The 16,249-nt window shown below is 38.6% G+C and overlaps 2 protein-coding genes across 4 annotated transcripts; one reads left to right on the top strand and one right to left on the bottom strand.

Annotated features, from left to right (window-relative positions):
- Nucleotides 1-111: 111 nt before the first annotated feature.
- chkb (choline kinase beta) lies at nucleotides 112-9,755 on the bottom strand. Of its 3 annotated transcripts, none has more exons than XM_067500371.1 (11): nucleotides 9,205-9,753; nucleotides 8,838-8,946; nucleotides 8,566-8,679; nucleotides 8,057-8,190; nucleotides 7,866-7,970; nucleotides 5,971-6,028; nucleotides 4,952-5,043; nucleotides 4,758-4,866; nucleotides 2,189-2,289; nucleotides 2,022-2,103; nucleotides 112-1,854 (listed from the first exon to the last, which is right to left on the bottom strand). In XM_067500371.1, the coding sequence occupies exons 1-11, from the start codon at nucleotides 9,678-9,680 to the stop codon at nucleotides 1,798-1,800; spliced, it is 1,437 nt and encodes a 478-aa protein (XP_067356472.1). In that variant the 5' UTR covers nucleotides 9,681-9,753; the 3' UTR covers nucleotides 112-1,797. The 3 variants fall into 3 exon arrangements, with proteins under 3 accessions (XP_067356472.1, XP_067356473.1, XP_067356474.1); XM_067500372.1 differs by having other exon boundaries at nucleotides 4,952-5,039; nucleotides 5,970-6,028; nucleotides 9,205-9,752; XM_067500373.1 differs by lacking the exon at nucleotides 8,566-8,679 and having other exon boundaries at nucleotides 9,205-9,755.
- Nucleotides 9,756-11,325: 1,570 nt separating this feature from the next.
- On the top strand, nucleotides 11,326-16,201 carry LOC137125745 (zona pellucida sperm-binding protein 3-like). Its single transcript, XM_067501689.1, has 8 exons — nucleotides 11,326-13,142; nucleotides 13,240-13,358; nucleotides 13,516-13,619; nucleotides 13,699-13,873; nucleotides 13,980-14,097; nucleotides 14,188-14,270; nucleotides 14,340-14,767; nucleotides 14,936-16,201. Exons 1-8 carry the CDS (start codon nucleotides 12,693-12,695, stop codon nucleotides 14,998-15,000), a joined length of 1,542 nt encoding a protein of 513 aa, XP_067357790.1. The 5' UTR covers nucleotides 11,326-12,692; the 3' UTR covers nucleotides 15,001-16,201.
- Nucleotides 16,202-16,249: the final 48 nt, after the last annotated feature.

Genomic DNA, 16,249 nt, shown 5'->3' with positions numbered 1-16,249 from the left:
AAGTTGCTTTGCAGCTGAATGACAGCAATAGGAAAGTAAATCAATGTTTCACAAAATATGTAAATATTTTTCACACACACACACACACACACACACACACAGTTCCAAAGCAAATGTTTATATGCTTTAATTACAGTTTTTAGCAGTGCAAAAATGACTAACAAAATAGAGACATGTTAACTGAATGATCTGTATTGGGACCATTAAAAAAAACAAAAAACACATTTTTAGTCTCCAGTTACGTGTAAAACAAAGATATGAAGATGTTATTGTCACTCAAATAATTACAGTTAAATTCAGTCAAGTCAGAAAAAACAAAAGAATCAGAGTGATTTAATCAATACTGCTGGAAAATGTCAAAATCCCAGTTCACATTTAAATTAGCTAGAGGCAAAATAATTTGAATTTATTCAAGAGGTTTTATTTTTTTCTGTTTACATGCACCTAAACAGTTTTAGTAATCAGGTTAATATAAACCTCCTTATACATGCAGATGATGAGTAATGCAATTTCTCCTCTACCACAGACATGGCTTACAGGTTCAAACTGTATAGTGACAGAAGATGCTTCTTCCTTATTTTTGTGTGTTTGTGAGCTCATTTTCATAGCACTAAAGATCAAATAAAAATAAAAAATGCAGAGGGAAGTGACTTAATCAGGATCTAGAGGCCACTTTATGTCTGTCTTAAGAGCAGTATGCAGTATACACGTGTGCTCAGACTTCAATTAACATAATAAACATGCAAAATTAGCAATATTCCAAGTTATTCTTATTGTTAAACAATAACAACAACAACAAAAAAACACTACAAACATAAAATACTTAGAAACAAACTATCAGATAGACACCATCAGAATGAGATGACTCGACATAATAACCGCTGAATTAAATATGGTCTGGTAGTTAAAGAAATGTACAGTTAATAACTGTGATGGTAGGATTTAATATTACCAACTTAAATGCCTTAAAATCCAAATATTTGAGTAGTAAATTAACACTACTGCTAACTACAATTACACTGTGTAAAACAGCTCTCTTGTAATAATAACATGAGTGGGTGAAAGTATGGAGTAGGTGGGTGATAACCACACTTTGCTTCTCTCCACACAAAAACTGTTACAATCAGTCCTTATGGAATCAATGTAAGTGAATGCAAAATTAACATCAGACAGAAGTGAGGTAGAATGACTAAAGACACTATAGAAAAGTTATACAAAAGCCTTCCACGGTGGACTACAAACTGCCGGCTTATACAAAAATGACCTTACAGTCTGAAATAAAGACAAATTATCTGGCAAGAAGCATTAATGGTGTAGATCAAACGTACATCAAAATGAGGATTACAGTCTTAAATGAAAACGAGTATTGCTAAACTCTGAAATGCACAGGAAACACAACTAAAGAAATACCAGTGTCAATGTTAAAAAAATGGTCCAGAAAAGTGTGGTACATCACAAAAGTGACTGACATAAATAACAATTAAAAAGTGCTGAGCATCACATTTGACTGAGCCCCTGGCATGATAAATCAACAACATTCATAGAGTCATACTTGCTCTAACCAAATTTCCCACTATGGGGATAGGTGCTTCAATAAATCAGATTTCATGTTTGCTTCAATTGTGGCTATGCACAACTGAAAAGTAATGTCAGCCTTTCATCCAATATTGCTAGTCATAAGCAGGAGTTTCAATAACACAAAGCTAAAAAACAATTTCAAGAAACAAAAATATGGACTTGAAGTGTGATGATTAAAAACCGAGAGGGTGCGGTACACTCTCACTGACATGTTGGATTTCAGGAAAAGAGCTTTTTTTGCTTGAAGTAGGCATCAAAACGACACTGGGCATAGTCCTGCGAAACAATATTGTTTACTGTGAGGTGAGGTTTACCAAAAGTAAACATTTAGTCTATTATGGTAAAGGTATAGAGCTACTGTGTGTGTGTGTGTGTGTGTGTGTGTGTGTGTGTGTGTGTGTGTGTGTGTGTGTGTGTGTGTATAAAAAAATAATTCTTTTTACCATGTATCCAAACTCAATCTTGGATATTTTTGCTTGAATGATGGACCACAGCCCCCACAGGAAGTGTGATGCTAATGCATATCTACAAGTCAAAACAAAAATAACTAACAAAACAGGAACACGATTTTATCATTTGCCACTGCTAAAATATTAGAACACTCGGTTACCTGTTTGCTTCAATTATCATGTCTTCTTCAATCTGCGTCTGGTCCACAGTAATGTTAGAACGTCTCCTCTGTTCTGCCAAATAATTTCTGATAAAATGAAGCTGTAATAAAGAAAAAATGTATTTGTGGTAAGGCGAATGTATGTTGTACTGTGATCACAATTAACAGTTCACAGATAATTGAACTCTCGCTCTTCGTGGAGTAGAGAAGTTCAATTAACAAGTTGACTGATTAGATTTCTTGCATGAACAAGCATTCTACACTGTCCTTTAACTCAAATGTCCATTAACAAACTGCACCACTAGATGGCACTGTGAGGGACAGCTCTGATCTTGACCATGAACACTTAAGCCGTTGGGTGTAAGCTGAAGGACACTGTTATCTGTCTGAGCTCCACAGGGAGAAGTGCAAAGAAATCTTATCTTATCTAACAAGTTTTCAGGAGACAAAAAAAATGACATTAGGAATCCATCCATCTATTATCTGTAACCGCTTATCCTGTTTAGGGTCACAGAGGGGCTGTAGCCTGTCCAAGTTGTCATAAAGCAACAGCTTTGGTACAGCGTGGACAGGTCGCCAGGCTATCTCAGGGTCAACACAGAGAGGCATATACAGACAAGACAACCATTCACACCTACAGGGAATTCAGAGCCACCAATTAACCTATGTGCATGTCTTTGGACTATAAAACCGGAGTATCCAGCTGTGAGGTGCCAGCGCTAAACACTCCACAACCTGCCCTGACATTAGGAATCTTGAGTTATTATTTAAAATCGCTGCTGCTGCATAGATACTATATTAATCCCAGGAGAAACATTTTTGCATTGCAGTAGCTGTTACACATAATAATAATACAAAGTAACAAGATATTCAAGTTAGAAATTAGACAATAATACTATTAATACACTGTAGATTATTCATTTCAAATGACTTCCTGACTGGCAGGCCTCAGTCAGTCAGGATTGGTAACAGGACTTCAGCCAGACTCATCACAAACATTGGCACTCCGCAGGGTTGTGTTCTCAGCCCCATCCTCTACACCCTGTTCACCTATGACTGTGTCGCCTCCCACAAGGACAACATCATCCTGAAGTTCGCAGACGACACCGCAGTGATAGGATGCATTGCTGGCGGTGACGAGGCAGCCTACAGGAGGGAGGTGGCCAGTCTGGTTTCATGGTGTGGAGACAACAACCTCACCCTCAACACGGACAAGACGAAGGAAATGATAGTCGACATGCGAAAGGAGAGGAGAACACATCAGCCACTGTTCATCCGGGAGCTTGAAGTGGAGAGGGTGAGCAGCTTTAAATACCTGGGTGTCCACATCACTGAGGACCTCACTTGGACACCTCACATCACGCAGCTGGTCAAGAAGGCTCAACAGCGGCTGTATTTTTTTGAGGAGGCTGAGGAAGTTTGGCATGTCGCCTAAAATCCTCAGCAACTTCTACAGCTGCGTCATTGAGAGTCCTGACCAACTGCATCACTGTGTGGTACGGCAGCACTACTGCCATGGGCCGGAAACGCTTGCAGAGAGTGGTGAAGACTGCACAGAAGATCACCAGGACTCCACTGCCCTCTCTGCAGAGCATCTACCACCGCAGAGTCCACAGGAGAGCTGCGTCCATAATCAAAGACCCTTCCCACCCCCAGCATGGACTGTTCACACTTCTACCCTCAGGACGGAGGTACATAAGTGTGAAATGCAGAATCTCAAGGCTGAAAAACTCTTTCTTCCCATCTGCCATCAGACTCCTAAACAGCTGACAGGAGTTTGCAACAATGACCATAACATAACATAACATAACAGTTACACGGACACAACTGTTTACATGGACACAAGAGTTTACATGGACACAACTGCTTACGAATCACATTTTGTATTTGCACACTAATTTCTTTTTTTCCAGAATTGCACTACCGCACTGAGAACGGCACTACCTCACTTTATTGCCTTACTCAGAACTGCACTACCTCACCTTTATTGCTTATTGCTCTTATTTTGTTTGCTCTTATTTTTATTTTATTTGTATTTTATTTTATTTCTATTTTTTGTCAATTCTCATTTTACTTACTGTGTGACATTCAGAGTGGAGGGCAAAGTAAGAATTTCATTGTACAGGGAAACATGTGTTCTATCTGTGCATATGACAATAAACACTTTGAATCTTGAAGTGAAGGTTCTCTAACAACAAAATGTTGGTAGATGGCTTAGTATATGTCCACCATTCCTTAATAGGACCTGCAGAATCTGAACTTTCTTCAGCAGTTGAAAAACTGCTGAAGGTCCAAACAAAAGGTCCAGTTCTATACAGACAGTCCTGGATCAGTCATCTGCTCCTCCATGAATCAAGGCAGGCAGCATGTTTTGCATTATGAAAAGAAAACCCATTAGTCTAAACTCCCCTTTTTCGCAGACCTATACAACTTATGAGTCAGGAGGAGAGTGGGCAAGACAATTTATGACCCCTCTCATGCCTAGTCCATCCCCATTCTGCAGAGTTTGAATAATTCTGCCACCACCACCTTGTGCTTATAGCATTCGAAATAAATCTGATAGACTGACCTGTTGTTCTCTGGTGGGGTAGTTTTCCGGTGTGGCTTTGTAGAAAGGCCACTGGTTGTATGTGTAATCATACATCCACTCACAGAAATGGTTCCCAAAGTCAAAGCCCCTACAAACAAAGAAATTACATTATCATTAAAAAATACAAAAGGCACAATCTACAGATTACTACAGACTACAGATTCACATATTACCTGTAGTTGTAACTGCTGTATTCAAAGTCGATCAGCATCAGTCTTTCTGCTGAAACGCTGCCACTGTCTTCTAGCACAAGGACATTACCTCCAGAGAAAATAAGAAGAGATAAAAATAATATCTTCAACACTAATAAGTTGAACTCTTTAATTCCTTAAGATAACTTCAGCTACAGAAGGGAGGACTGTTTAGCTTAACAAATTGGAAAAGTACTATTTCTGTTATACTAGTATTTGAAAAACCCAAATGTTATTCACACACACATCAGGGGTTAAGTGAGAGGTTGGTGTGTGTGCATATGTAAGGTTTTTATAATATTTCAACCATGGCAGATAACACTATACTTGGGAAGTGACTATACTTGGGAACACAATACTTCTTGCCTAATAAAAACTCTAATGTAAATACATACATGCTTAGTAATATATGTTTTGGTCTCATCAATATATTAAATGACTAAAAGTACATAGAAACAACCAATGTACTCTGGGTTATGCCCTCTTAGCTCTACTTATGGTCAATTTTAACATTAGTCTAAAACATTTTTCATAATACGGTATTTGCCATGTTAAGGCAGTTTGACAAAAGTTTGACAAAAGTCTCTGTTTCACCATGAGTGGTGTCACAGTGCACAAATTCCATGAAGGAATAGTTTTCAGGGTTTCCCGTGGAACAATGTTTATACACATCTAACACCTTTGAGGTGAGATAGAGCACCGACCACGCATTAGCAAACACTGGTACGCTCTTCAGTGCCACAGTGTGCACGTGCAGTGTGCAGGGAGGTTTTTACTTCTCAGGTAAAGCTTCCCAGAAATTTGGAGAATGTTAAAGCAGCATTTAATGCAAATGATTTTGGAATAAGATATTTCACTATAACCATATATAACAATCACATTTAATCTTCTTCAATGGCTAATTTTCACTCATGACTGGAGAGCTGGAGATTGGATAAATGAAACCAAAAAGAGGTTGAGGACATGAGGAAATGTGTGTTCTTTTTTTTATAATATTTACCTTCCTGGACATCATTGTGGCAAAACACCACTGGTGATGGAGTCGCTGCCAGCAATGCACTGTTGTGACGATAAAGGCCAGATGAATACAGGTGATGGAAGAAAAAGGGAGAGAAGTCAGAGAAAGCTTGTTAGTATTGCATATAGTTTTATGAAGCAAATGAATGCATACAAAGTAGAGAGAGCAATAAAAATCAGTGGATTTCAGCTTTTCTTTTGAGGCGTTGCCCTGAAGGGACGTTGATTTGGCCCTTGGTGGCTGGGCGGGGCCATGGCTCCCAACCCAATGCTCTACCACTAAGCCAAAGTACAGAGATCAATAAAAAAAAATTAATTGCATGAAAAAAAAAAAAAAAACCCAAAAGAAACCTTTGAATAATACATCTGCTGGATATAAAAGCAAAACAAACGTCCATATTACTGTAAAGGGGGTAGTTTTCTCTTCTGCATCACAATTTAATAATTTATATTATTAAATAACTGTAATAATTTAATTTAATAATTATATTACATTTATATTTAATATCCATTTGATTCCAGATTTGTAGTAACTTCTGGACAATACAAAAATTAACAAATGTAAAAAACATGGAATACAGAAAACAGAAAGAACATGTCACGACAGTGGCTTCCAGCAGCTGCACAGAATGGTCAACTCAGCAGCACCCTCCTACCTGAAAACTCTCATGCAGGTCTACAATCTCAGGTGGCCAGGTGATATTTATGTTGTGGCTAACTGGTGTGTATGGAAGCATGAGAAACATAACTTTGCAAACTCAGTTGTATATAATTAAAATGTTGGAACCGGTAGGAAAAATGCTGAAAATGGAAAGAAAAAAATCCAATCTGCCTCGGTTACTCTGACTGACTGAATCGCCTAGAGTGAACCTAGGAGCATAGTACCTTATGTCGTGATATCTGTTTAAGCAGAAAGCACTTTTATCAACTCAGATAAGTTGGAGAAATGTAGATGACATGAGCAGATAATCAAGGCATTTCCACGAAGTGGCAACTGTACCTTATGTGTGAGATAGGTACAAGATAAAAAAAATAAAATTGCTTATAGATAAACACAGATAATAAATACTGGGCTGATTCTCTGCTGGATGCCAATGTCAGACTGTAAAGAGGACAGTCATGGAGGCACTGGGACAAAGGTCAGAATGAAAACAAAAACACAGCTGGCCCTGGGATTAAATTATTGTTTCAAACAAATCTATTTGTACTATTTTTTAGTCTTATTGGTTTAGTATACAATGTCATATCAATCTAGATTAACCTATTTTAAAGTGACTGCTAGTATTATCTTTTACACCATGATACATTTTATTGACAGTCTTATCTTGCTCTGCTTGTGAAGACATTGTCGACGTGTCCAAATATTTGTACTGGCTGTCACTGGTTAAAGTTTTAAAGGTTGAAAAGCAGATTGTATCAATGCACCAACAAAGTCAATTTTAACACAAATTGATTAGGTTATGTTATAAGTTGACATTTGGCTTGAATTCAGCAAGTAATTCATGTAGACCACAATTTAAACTCCTTAACAATGAATATGATGAAGCACATGCCAAATGACAAGCAATTTGCTATCCTAAGTTCGAGCAGGGTTACTTGGAGAGTCATCAGCAAAGAAAAAAAAAAAACAGAGATTAATTTAATCATTTAACTGCTTTTACATGTTCTTTAAATTTTCTTGGGCACAATGATTAGTTTTTAACCGCTCTTTTTTGGCGTTGATCCCATGATCAGGCTCAACTGATGCAGAAATGGCTGGACTGCAAAGAGGATACCACATTAGAAGTTTCATAATGCAGAAATTATGTTTAGCATATGTATAAATCCACTCCCTGCAATATCCAGGGTTTGGTCATCTAAAGCCTGCGTCTCCACTTACCGGAGACTCTCCAGCTCAGCAGGCAGGTCTAACTTCATCAGCTTCTTGTACTTCTTCAAATGTGTTTCCCGTACAAAATTAAGCTTCATCACTTGATCCATGTATCTTAAAAGGGAAAAAAGAACAATTACCTTAATTATAAAAGACTGACTGCTTTGGTAATAAAACAAGTCATAACAAGGTATCCTTACCTGTTAATGGTCCCAAAAAGCCACTTAGGTTCTTTATTGAAAGGCATACTCATTTCATGGAAACGTGCCAACTTGGTGGCAATTTCTGCTGAGATAGCGGGATCTGACAGTTGATCAGTGCGCATGCGAGTATTCTGGGAAAACAGGAAAAAACTGGTTCATTTTTGCAAATGCCCTATTTCCATTATGAAGTAGGTCAAATAACTACATTAGGTATTTTAAGTATCCAGTATTTGAAAGGGTTACATACAACTAACAAAATGTAAAAAATAATACAATCAAATAAAATGTTTTTAGTAAATGCGTTACTGTATACATTCACCCTGATGCTGAAAGCTTTACACAATAACAATTTTTATCTAATGAAAATCAAGGACATGTCACTTTGTTTCCATAGTCACAAGACATTTATGTACTTTGACTAAAAGGTGGCAGCATTGCAAAGCAAGAGAACATACATTGTGTCTGAGTTTGTATACATGAGCTGTGCAATTAGGTGTGCATTATACCGAAAGATACTGCTCTAAGCGTCCCTCAGGGAAGATGCCGTAAAGTTTTGGCCCTAGCGTACGTTCTGCCAGGATAGCAAACATTACGCTCTCCGACACCAGAGAGTCCACACCCTGTGACAGACATGGACAATCAAACACACAGTTTTTAATTTAAGTCCCACTTTGCTATTTTATTACATGCTTCTTTGCAATGCTACATAAATTTGTCTAGCTATTACATATTGTGGACAAATGAATTTTCCCTGAGGACCCCCACTTGACACACCAACCTGTAAGATGGCCCCATAAATTCTGAGGAGCACTTGGTGGGGTTCCTCTCCCACAGGGTGCACATGGTCAGGCAAACTACACAGATACAGCAGATTACTCAATCCACCACTGCAAAGCAAAAACACCAGGGTTTTTACAAGAGGGAAAAGTTAAAATGAATTACACAAACCACTCACAAATCCCCAGTGAATTTTTGCTTACAATGCCTTTATTTGTGTTTACACAGAAGAAGGTATCATGGAAAAGTCTACAACCAGTGTACTATTTAGCTTTGATTTGTTAAGCTGACGGCACCTTAATCAAGAACAGCGCCAAACTTTTAATTATTTTATTAAACGCGTTTATAATCACATGCACATGATTTACCTGACGATGCTGATTTGAAACTCGTCCTCTTTGATGGTCTTCCAGGACCCTGACAGAAAGTCTCGGCACCAAGCAAAGGCCCTGATCCTGGTTTCCCGGTCGACATCCTCGGTTCTCCCATCCCGGAAAGACTCTGCCTCTGAGTCGTCATCACAGTTGGCCCCGGACACAGGGCTCGGCGTCCTCCCGATTGTCTCGTTAACTACAAGTGCGCTGGCCACTCCTTTCTTCTGCGTCAGGGGACTCATGTTGCTGAAAAGCCCCGGCCCCGGTCTCTCCGCTTTGCCTAAGACGCTATCGCCGCAACTGTTGCTGGTAGTGGTTACATTTCGACTGGACTGCATCGCGAACAGTAACGGAAAACTAGAGTGAAATGTCGGTCTGACACGACAGCGGGAACTCGCTGACAAACGCAGTTTGCCAGTAAAGCTTCTTAACCGGAAGAGCCAAACATAGCTTGATAATCTGAATCCCATGTGAGGCGATTGATATCGACCATTAAAGTCATCATAATTTTTAGATAAGTGTTCTACTTCCTGGGCCAAACGGGGGTATTTTACCTCCAATCACAATTTGACCTCATGTTCATTTGCATCTCATTGGTCGTTGCTGGCTTGTAAGTTTCTACGTCAGTGCCCCGTAAGCTGAAGGCTTCTGGGAAATGAAGTACTCATGCCTCTCCCTGCCACCTCACTCACCTGACAGACCCGGCTTTTGAATTACTTGAAATATGAACTTATAATAAGCCAAGAAGAACAAAAACACAAATGCACAAATCAGATATCCATATTGACCACTTTAATTCAGTTTATTTGTTGTTTGTTACTCTGAGAACATACAGCAGTGATGTGATCTTTTGGGTGTACAGTGCTTAATGTTACTTACACATTTTCTGCTGTATTAGTTTTAGTCTTTAGTTTGTGAGGTCATTCCCTTTTATTCATTAACTTATTCACTTATCAGCAATTTCATGGCAGATTTTATAGTAGAAATACAGGGAAAGAAGCCTTCAGACAAATACAATACTGGTAGTGTGTACTTACAGTATCATACAATGACTAGTACTAACCCATTCTTAAGGACACAGGTTTACATTGTTTCCAAGAAAGGGTGGGCAATGCTACAAAACTGTTGCTACAAGCATTTTGACAATCAAATTACTATAATTTGTTGTGGTCAAGAGTCCCAATGAGGCACCCACTGAGAGCAGGCTAGTCATGTTATAGTAGGGGCAACTATGACAAGTGGAATGTGTTCAGAACAGCACATCAAGGAGTACACCATCAATACTGTGTTATTTATAGGCTACATACATCTTAGAATGACTTTCTATATGATTATACTAAATCAGTCAACATCCCATTGAGATAAAATTCCCCAGTCTCTTCAAAAAGTCAAGACAAAGTGGGGATCTGTGTGCTCCAGCTTTTGGATCTCATTGTGTATATATTCACCATCTGTCTAAACCAGAGTGTTGTTTAGAGATGTCAAATAGAACCCGCAACTGCATGTTATGTAAAACATAATCTCTGCTAATTGGTGAATTACATCTGGCCAGTACCACAACCCTGAAGATGTAGTATACATCACATGTAAGGACAAGACAAGTGACTGAGTAAATAAGTTAGTGGCAAGGATTTGGCAAACACAGTAAAAACTCATAAGGACACACAACAGTTTCAATGTAGCCTACACCTGTGTGACTCATCGTAAATAAAAAGCAATAGAATAGACTACTGCCCATCAAATGCTTCACGTTCTGTGTGTTCTGAAATGGAGTAGTAATGCAAACTACAGTGAACTAGACTTTATATAATAGTATCGGTTTTGAAAGTGTTTTCCACAGACATCCTAGGGAGTGTTGTTGATCCTGAATGAAATTCTGGCTTGTTTAAGCAATTTCCTAATAAAAGCCTCTCAGGGGTTAGCATGACCGACACTGTGCAGGTTGATAAATTTGTGCAGCAGGGGTACACAGAACAAATACCTCCTCTTATGTTTGTCAACGCTAAAATTCTTGAGCCTGATGAATTTTCCCATATAGTAAAATATATTTTGTTAGATGTATCCATAAACCTTAGTAACGATTAGTAAAGATAGAAAAATAGATATTTTCTGAAATATTTTCTCTTTTGCTCTTAATGTTTCTACAATTCGTGACATTGACACTGTTACATAAGGATATTTGCAAATATGTGTAACACTTTACTTAATTGAAATTCTGAAAAAAGACCTTTGCTCAGAGGAAAAAAGCACACAGAAAAACACTTTTACACTTTTAAACTACAGTCAACTGAAATGAATAAGAGATGGAACAATTATTCTCATGGGCATACCGTAAAAAAAAAAAAAGAAAATGAAAAAGGAAAGAAAATAAATCCACAGAAAGACACATCAGGATGACCACTCAGAATTTCTGCCCCGAGAGCTCCACCACCAGCTGACACGACTTACACAAGAAAATCTTCACACCTTTGGAGGACATAATCTAGACTATTTACATAAAAATGATGGGTCCTGTGTGCGTTACACATACCAGATTTGTATTTCTTTAGCTGTAAATAACATGGTTTTATTCAAAGAGCACTCTTTGATGGTAAAAACATTTTCAGGGAAACATATGCTCCATTCTTTAATTATTTATTCCAATTCACTTGCCGTAGATTCAACATTTTTACAGTATACTGATGGGATCATGTAGGAGCTGTCCAATCCTAGCTTGAAACAGGATGACTCAAAGGGTGTAAATATGGCATGCAGCTAAAATCATAATAAGGTAAATAATGCCATCTCTGATTTTGTACCATAGATAGCATAATGTAGTCTCTCTGGTTCACTGGACTTGCAGGTGAAGTTAGCTAAACAATTGTCTCAGTTGATACTTTTTAAAGCCATATTGATTTGCAGCCCTTTACAAAATGTACTTTGGCAAAATACAAAGTTTGACGTGTCATGTAGAGGGCAGGTAGACCTAACCCAGGGTCGTCTTAACATTTTGTGACCAATACTTTCTGATTACATGCTTGTCAACTATTTACACTATAATTTTGGTCTTTCTAGCCTAAAGAGAAAAAGATGAATAAAAACCTTTTAAATCATCCCTATAAAGCTTTTATGAGTTTCTTTCCGTTTCTTACTTTGAAATTTATATGTGTTGACAAATCTATAGTTTTGTATTTTATACACCGGATATTTTTTGACACAGTGACATTTTAGATTACCAAGTCACAGTGACAAATAATTAAATTAGCCCAAATTAGCTGAAGAGGCCTTATTAGTGCTGCAGGCATCATGCTGCCATAGGTTTTCATGAACTGCTGAATTAATTTCATAAGTTTTATGCTCAGGAGATCTGATGGGGACTGGCCAGCAGAAGGGGCGGGAATGTAATGGAAGTAAACAAGCTCTGTCTTATAAAGCTAGATGGAAATTCCCGCCTTCTTACCAGCACCCAGTGGACTGTGTAGATTACTTGTTTTTGAGAAAGCATGGAAATGAAATGTACTGCTGTGTGCCTTGTGGCACTGAGCTTGCTTGGCAGCTTCTGCGATGCTCAGTGGAGAGATATTTACAGACCGTCACCACGTATGCATCCCATGCCACGAACTTCGCCAACGAACCAACAGACGTCTCAAAACATCCAACAGCAGCAGAATTTTGAAAAACCTTTGAAGTGGCATTATCCTCCAGATCCCACGTTTAAGCCTCCACCTGTGGTGCCTTTCCAGCCAAAAACTCCTGTTGCTGTTGCATCTGTCTCCGTTGTGTGCAGAGACCATGACGCCCATGTGGAAGTCAAGCAGGATCTGTTTGGGATTGGCCAGTTGATCAATCCTGCCGACATTTACCTGGGTACCTGTACTGCTTCCTCCGTGGACACTGTTGCTCATGTGTTGATTTTTGAAACTGAACTGCAGAACTGTGGCAGCTCATTGTCAGTAAGCACAATGAATTACATTGTGAAGTATATTCAAGTTTAAATGATTTGTCCAAATATAATGCTATTTCTCATTCATATAACTACTTATTTGCTAGATGACAAGGGACACCCTCATCTACACCTTCACTGTGAACTATAACCCCCGAACTCATAGTAATGCTCCAGTGGTGAGGACCAGCAAAGCTGCTGTACTTGTGGAGTGTCACTACCCAAGGTATGTAGACTATCATTAAGTGTTGGGTTAATAAACAAACAAAATACACAGAAATAGAAACAGTAACATGAAAAGTCTTGATGATGGATAGATGCACATTATTTTGAGGATTCATTTAGTTTTCTGCAATCTAAAGCACACATCCTTAATCATTCAGGTTTCACAATGTGAGCAGCCTACCTCTTGACCCCCTCTGGAGACCATTCTCTGCAGTTAAGGTGGCAGGAGAGTACCTATACTTCAACCTAACACTCATGACTGGTGGGTTAAAAGATAATTTATCTTCATATATCAACTTTTATTTGACTGTGAATCAAAATATCATTCTTTCATTGCACAGATGACTGGCTCAATGTGAGGCCAAGCTACCAGTATATCCTGGGTGACATGATTAATATTCAAGCCTCCGTGAAGCAGTATTACCATGTACCCCTCCGTGTTTATGTGGACAACTGTATAGCTACACTTTCACCTGACACATCCTCCAATCCCAGCTATGTCTTCATTGTCAATGGGTGTGGTAGTTTTATTCATTTAATTGAACTTATTCTACACGATAAGTTAATCTGTTTACAAACACCCCCAACAAGATTTTGTTGTATTTTTGTCTTATGTGTGCAGGTGTTTGCTCGACGCTAGGCTCACTGGCTCTACCTCCAAATTTAAACAGCGCATGGCAGACAACATACTTCAGTTCCAATTGGAGGCATTCAGGTTCCAGGATGCTACCAGTGGAGTTGTGAGCATCTCAAAGAATATGTTAATTATCTAGGTTCTGCTATAAATCAAACGGAACAAATTCCTGTCTAACTCTCTGTCGTTCATACAGCTCTACATTACCTGTCACTTGATAGCAACATCTGCTGCCAACAATGTTGACAGCAACCACAGAGCTTGTTCCTACATCAATGGGTGAGTCTGCACAATAATATATAACTTAGAGAACTGATATGGTCATTACATTTGCTTTTGTTCGTACAGTGTGTGGAGTGAGGCTAGTGGTGCTAATGCAGCTTGTAGCTCCTGTGAGTCTGGTGCCATTATCTCCTCTGGCCCATCTGTTATAACTGGGACTGGCACCTCAACTGGTTCCTCTGGGCCTCCCTATGGCACCTCAACTGGTTCCTCTGGGCCTCCATATGGCACCTCAACTGGTTCCTCTGGTCCTCCCTATGGCACCTCAACTGGTTCCTCTGGCCCTCCCTATGGCACCTCAACTGGTTCCTCTGGATATCCACCTGGCACCTCAACTGGTTCCTCTGGCTATCCACCTGGCACCTCAACTGGTTCCTCTGGCTATCCACCTGGCACCTCAACTGGTTCCTCTGGCCATCCACATGGCACCTCAACTGGATCTCAATATGTTACTCCTTATGGAAGAAAGACACGTGATGTGCCCCAAAGTGAAAGTATGTTATAGAAAATAATTTAGTCTCATATAAGGAAATTAAAAACTGCCAACACATCATAATGTTTTATAATAAATTGTTTAATGTTCCCATTTTTGCAATGCTAAGCTTGGTAGATGCTTGTCTGTGTCCCTACTGTAATGCATGTTTTCTGTTCTCTTTCCTCAGTTTTTGAATGGGAAGCTGATGTCTGCCTGGGCCCCTTCCAAATTGAAGAGATGCTGTTCAAATAATTCAAATTTCTGCGATGACTATCAAAGCATTATTGTGGGTTAATAACTGTCCTATGTATACTGCCCTAATATTGTACTTCAATTTCAACAAAGAAAGAATGTGAATTTACTCCAATGAATGTTATCAAATTTGACATACCATAAACATGGACTGATAAAAATGTGAGAAAACAGGAATCCCTAGGATGAAGGCAGGATATGAATAATGATAAATATTAAGCATAGTGACTCAGTTCATGGATTGAAGTCATTCATTTTAACCAGAATAAAAATACAACTGTGAAAAGCTCTGTCATTTACTAGGAAGTCGTGGAAAACAACATTTTATTGTCATTGTGGCAATATCTTGCTATTTTTCTACTAAGCTCTATAAGAACACAGCAAATAACTACAAGAATAACAGAGACTATAGTTTACTATTAGTAACTATTCTAATGTTAACAGCCAAACAAAGAAGTATACTCTCCAATTCTACTAACCAATTAACAATACATTTGATAGCAAAATCAAATTTAAGTTACTTCCGGTGAACTCTATGCTCTATTTCACCACTGCCTTTTAGGTTTTAGTAAACAAGGTCTGTTGCAATGGGGTTTTCAACCAGCAAGTGAAATTTCACTGCCTTCCTGTGGCACAAATGAGCTATTGCAGCTTAGCAATGTGCAGTTTCAGCACCACAGGCGGTGAACAGCTTCACACCGAGCACGCTCCAGGCAGCACGATTTCTTTAAAGTCTGAGGTGTGATTCATTATTGAGTCATTATTCATTTACAATGTTTGATTCATTGGTAAAGAGAAAAGCAGGAACGTCTTCGGCCTAGGTCATTATGAAGCAAGGTCATTCTGGAAACAAAATATAGGCTACCTCCAATTTTAGTCATTTCCTTATACGAACAAAAAAACTGAACCCTTCATGTGTGATGATGAATTGTATGCCCCAAATGGTATTATAAATAAAGCATATGGACATTTGAATGAATTTGACACTTTTTACATAAAGACCACAAACCTCCGTATTTGACTTGTAGGATACTTCCCTCTTACATTGTATTCTATTTATCTATTTATTTGATTATCCTTTTGTTTCAACTGATCATAATCCCTTCTTCTTATTTCTGCCTTTGCCCTCTGTATATCGATCTGCTCCTTGGTTAATTTCCCGGTGTACTCTGTTCTTCTGCTTTCAACAACGCTCTTTTCTCTCTCTCTTTGTATGTTTGGGCAGTATTTGTTATTTTTGTCTCTATGG

The sequence above is a fragment of the Channa argus genome, chromosome 4 (assembly GCF_033026475.1).
Source record: "Channa argus isolate prfri chromosome 4, Channa argus male v1.0, whole genome shotgun sequence".
Lineage (NCBI taxonomy): Eukaryota > Metazoa > Chordata > Actinopteri > Anabantiformes > Channidae > Channa > Channa argus.
The sequence above is the reverse complement of the archived record's forward strand: the minus strand, read 5'-3'. Positions and strand labels throughout refer to the sequence as shown.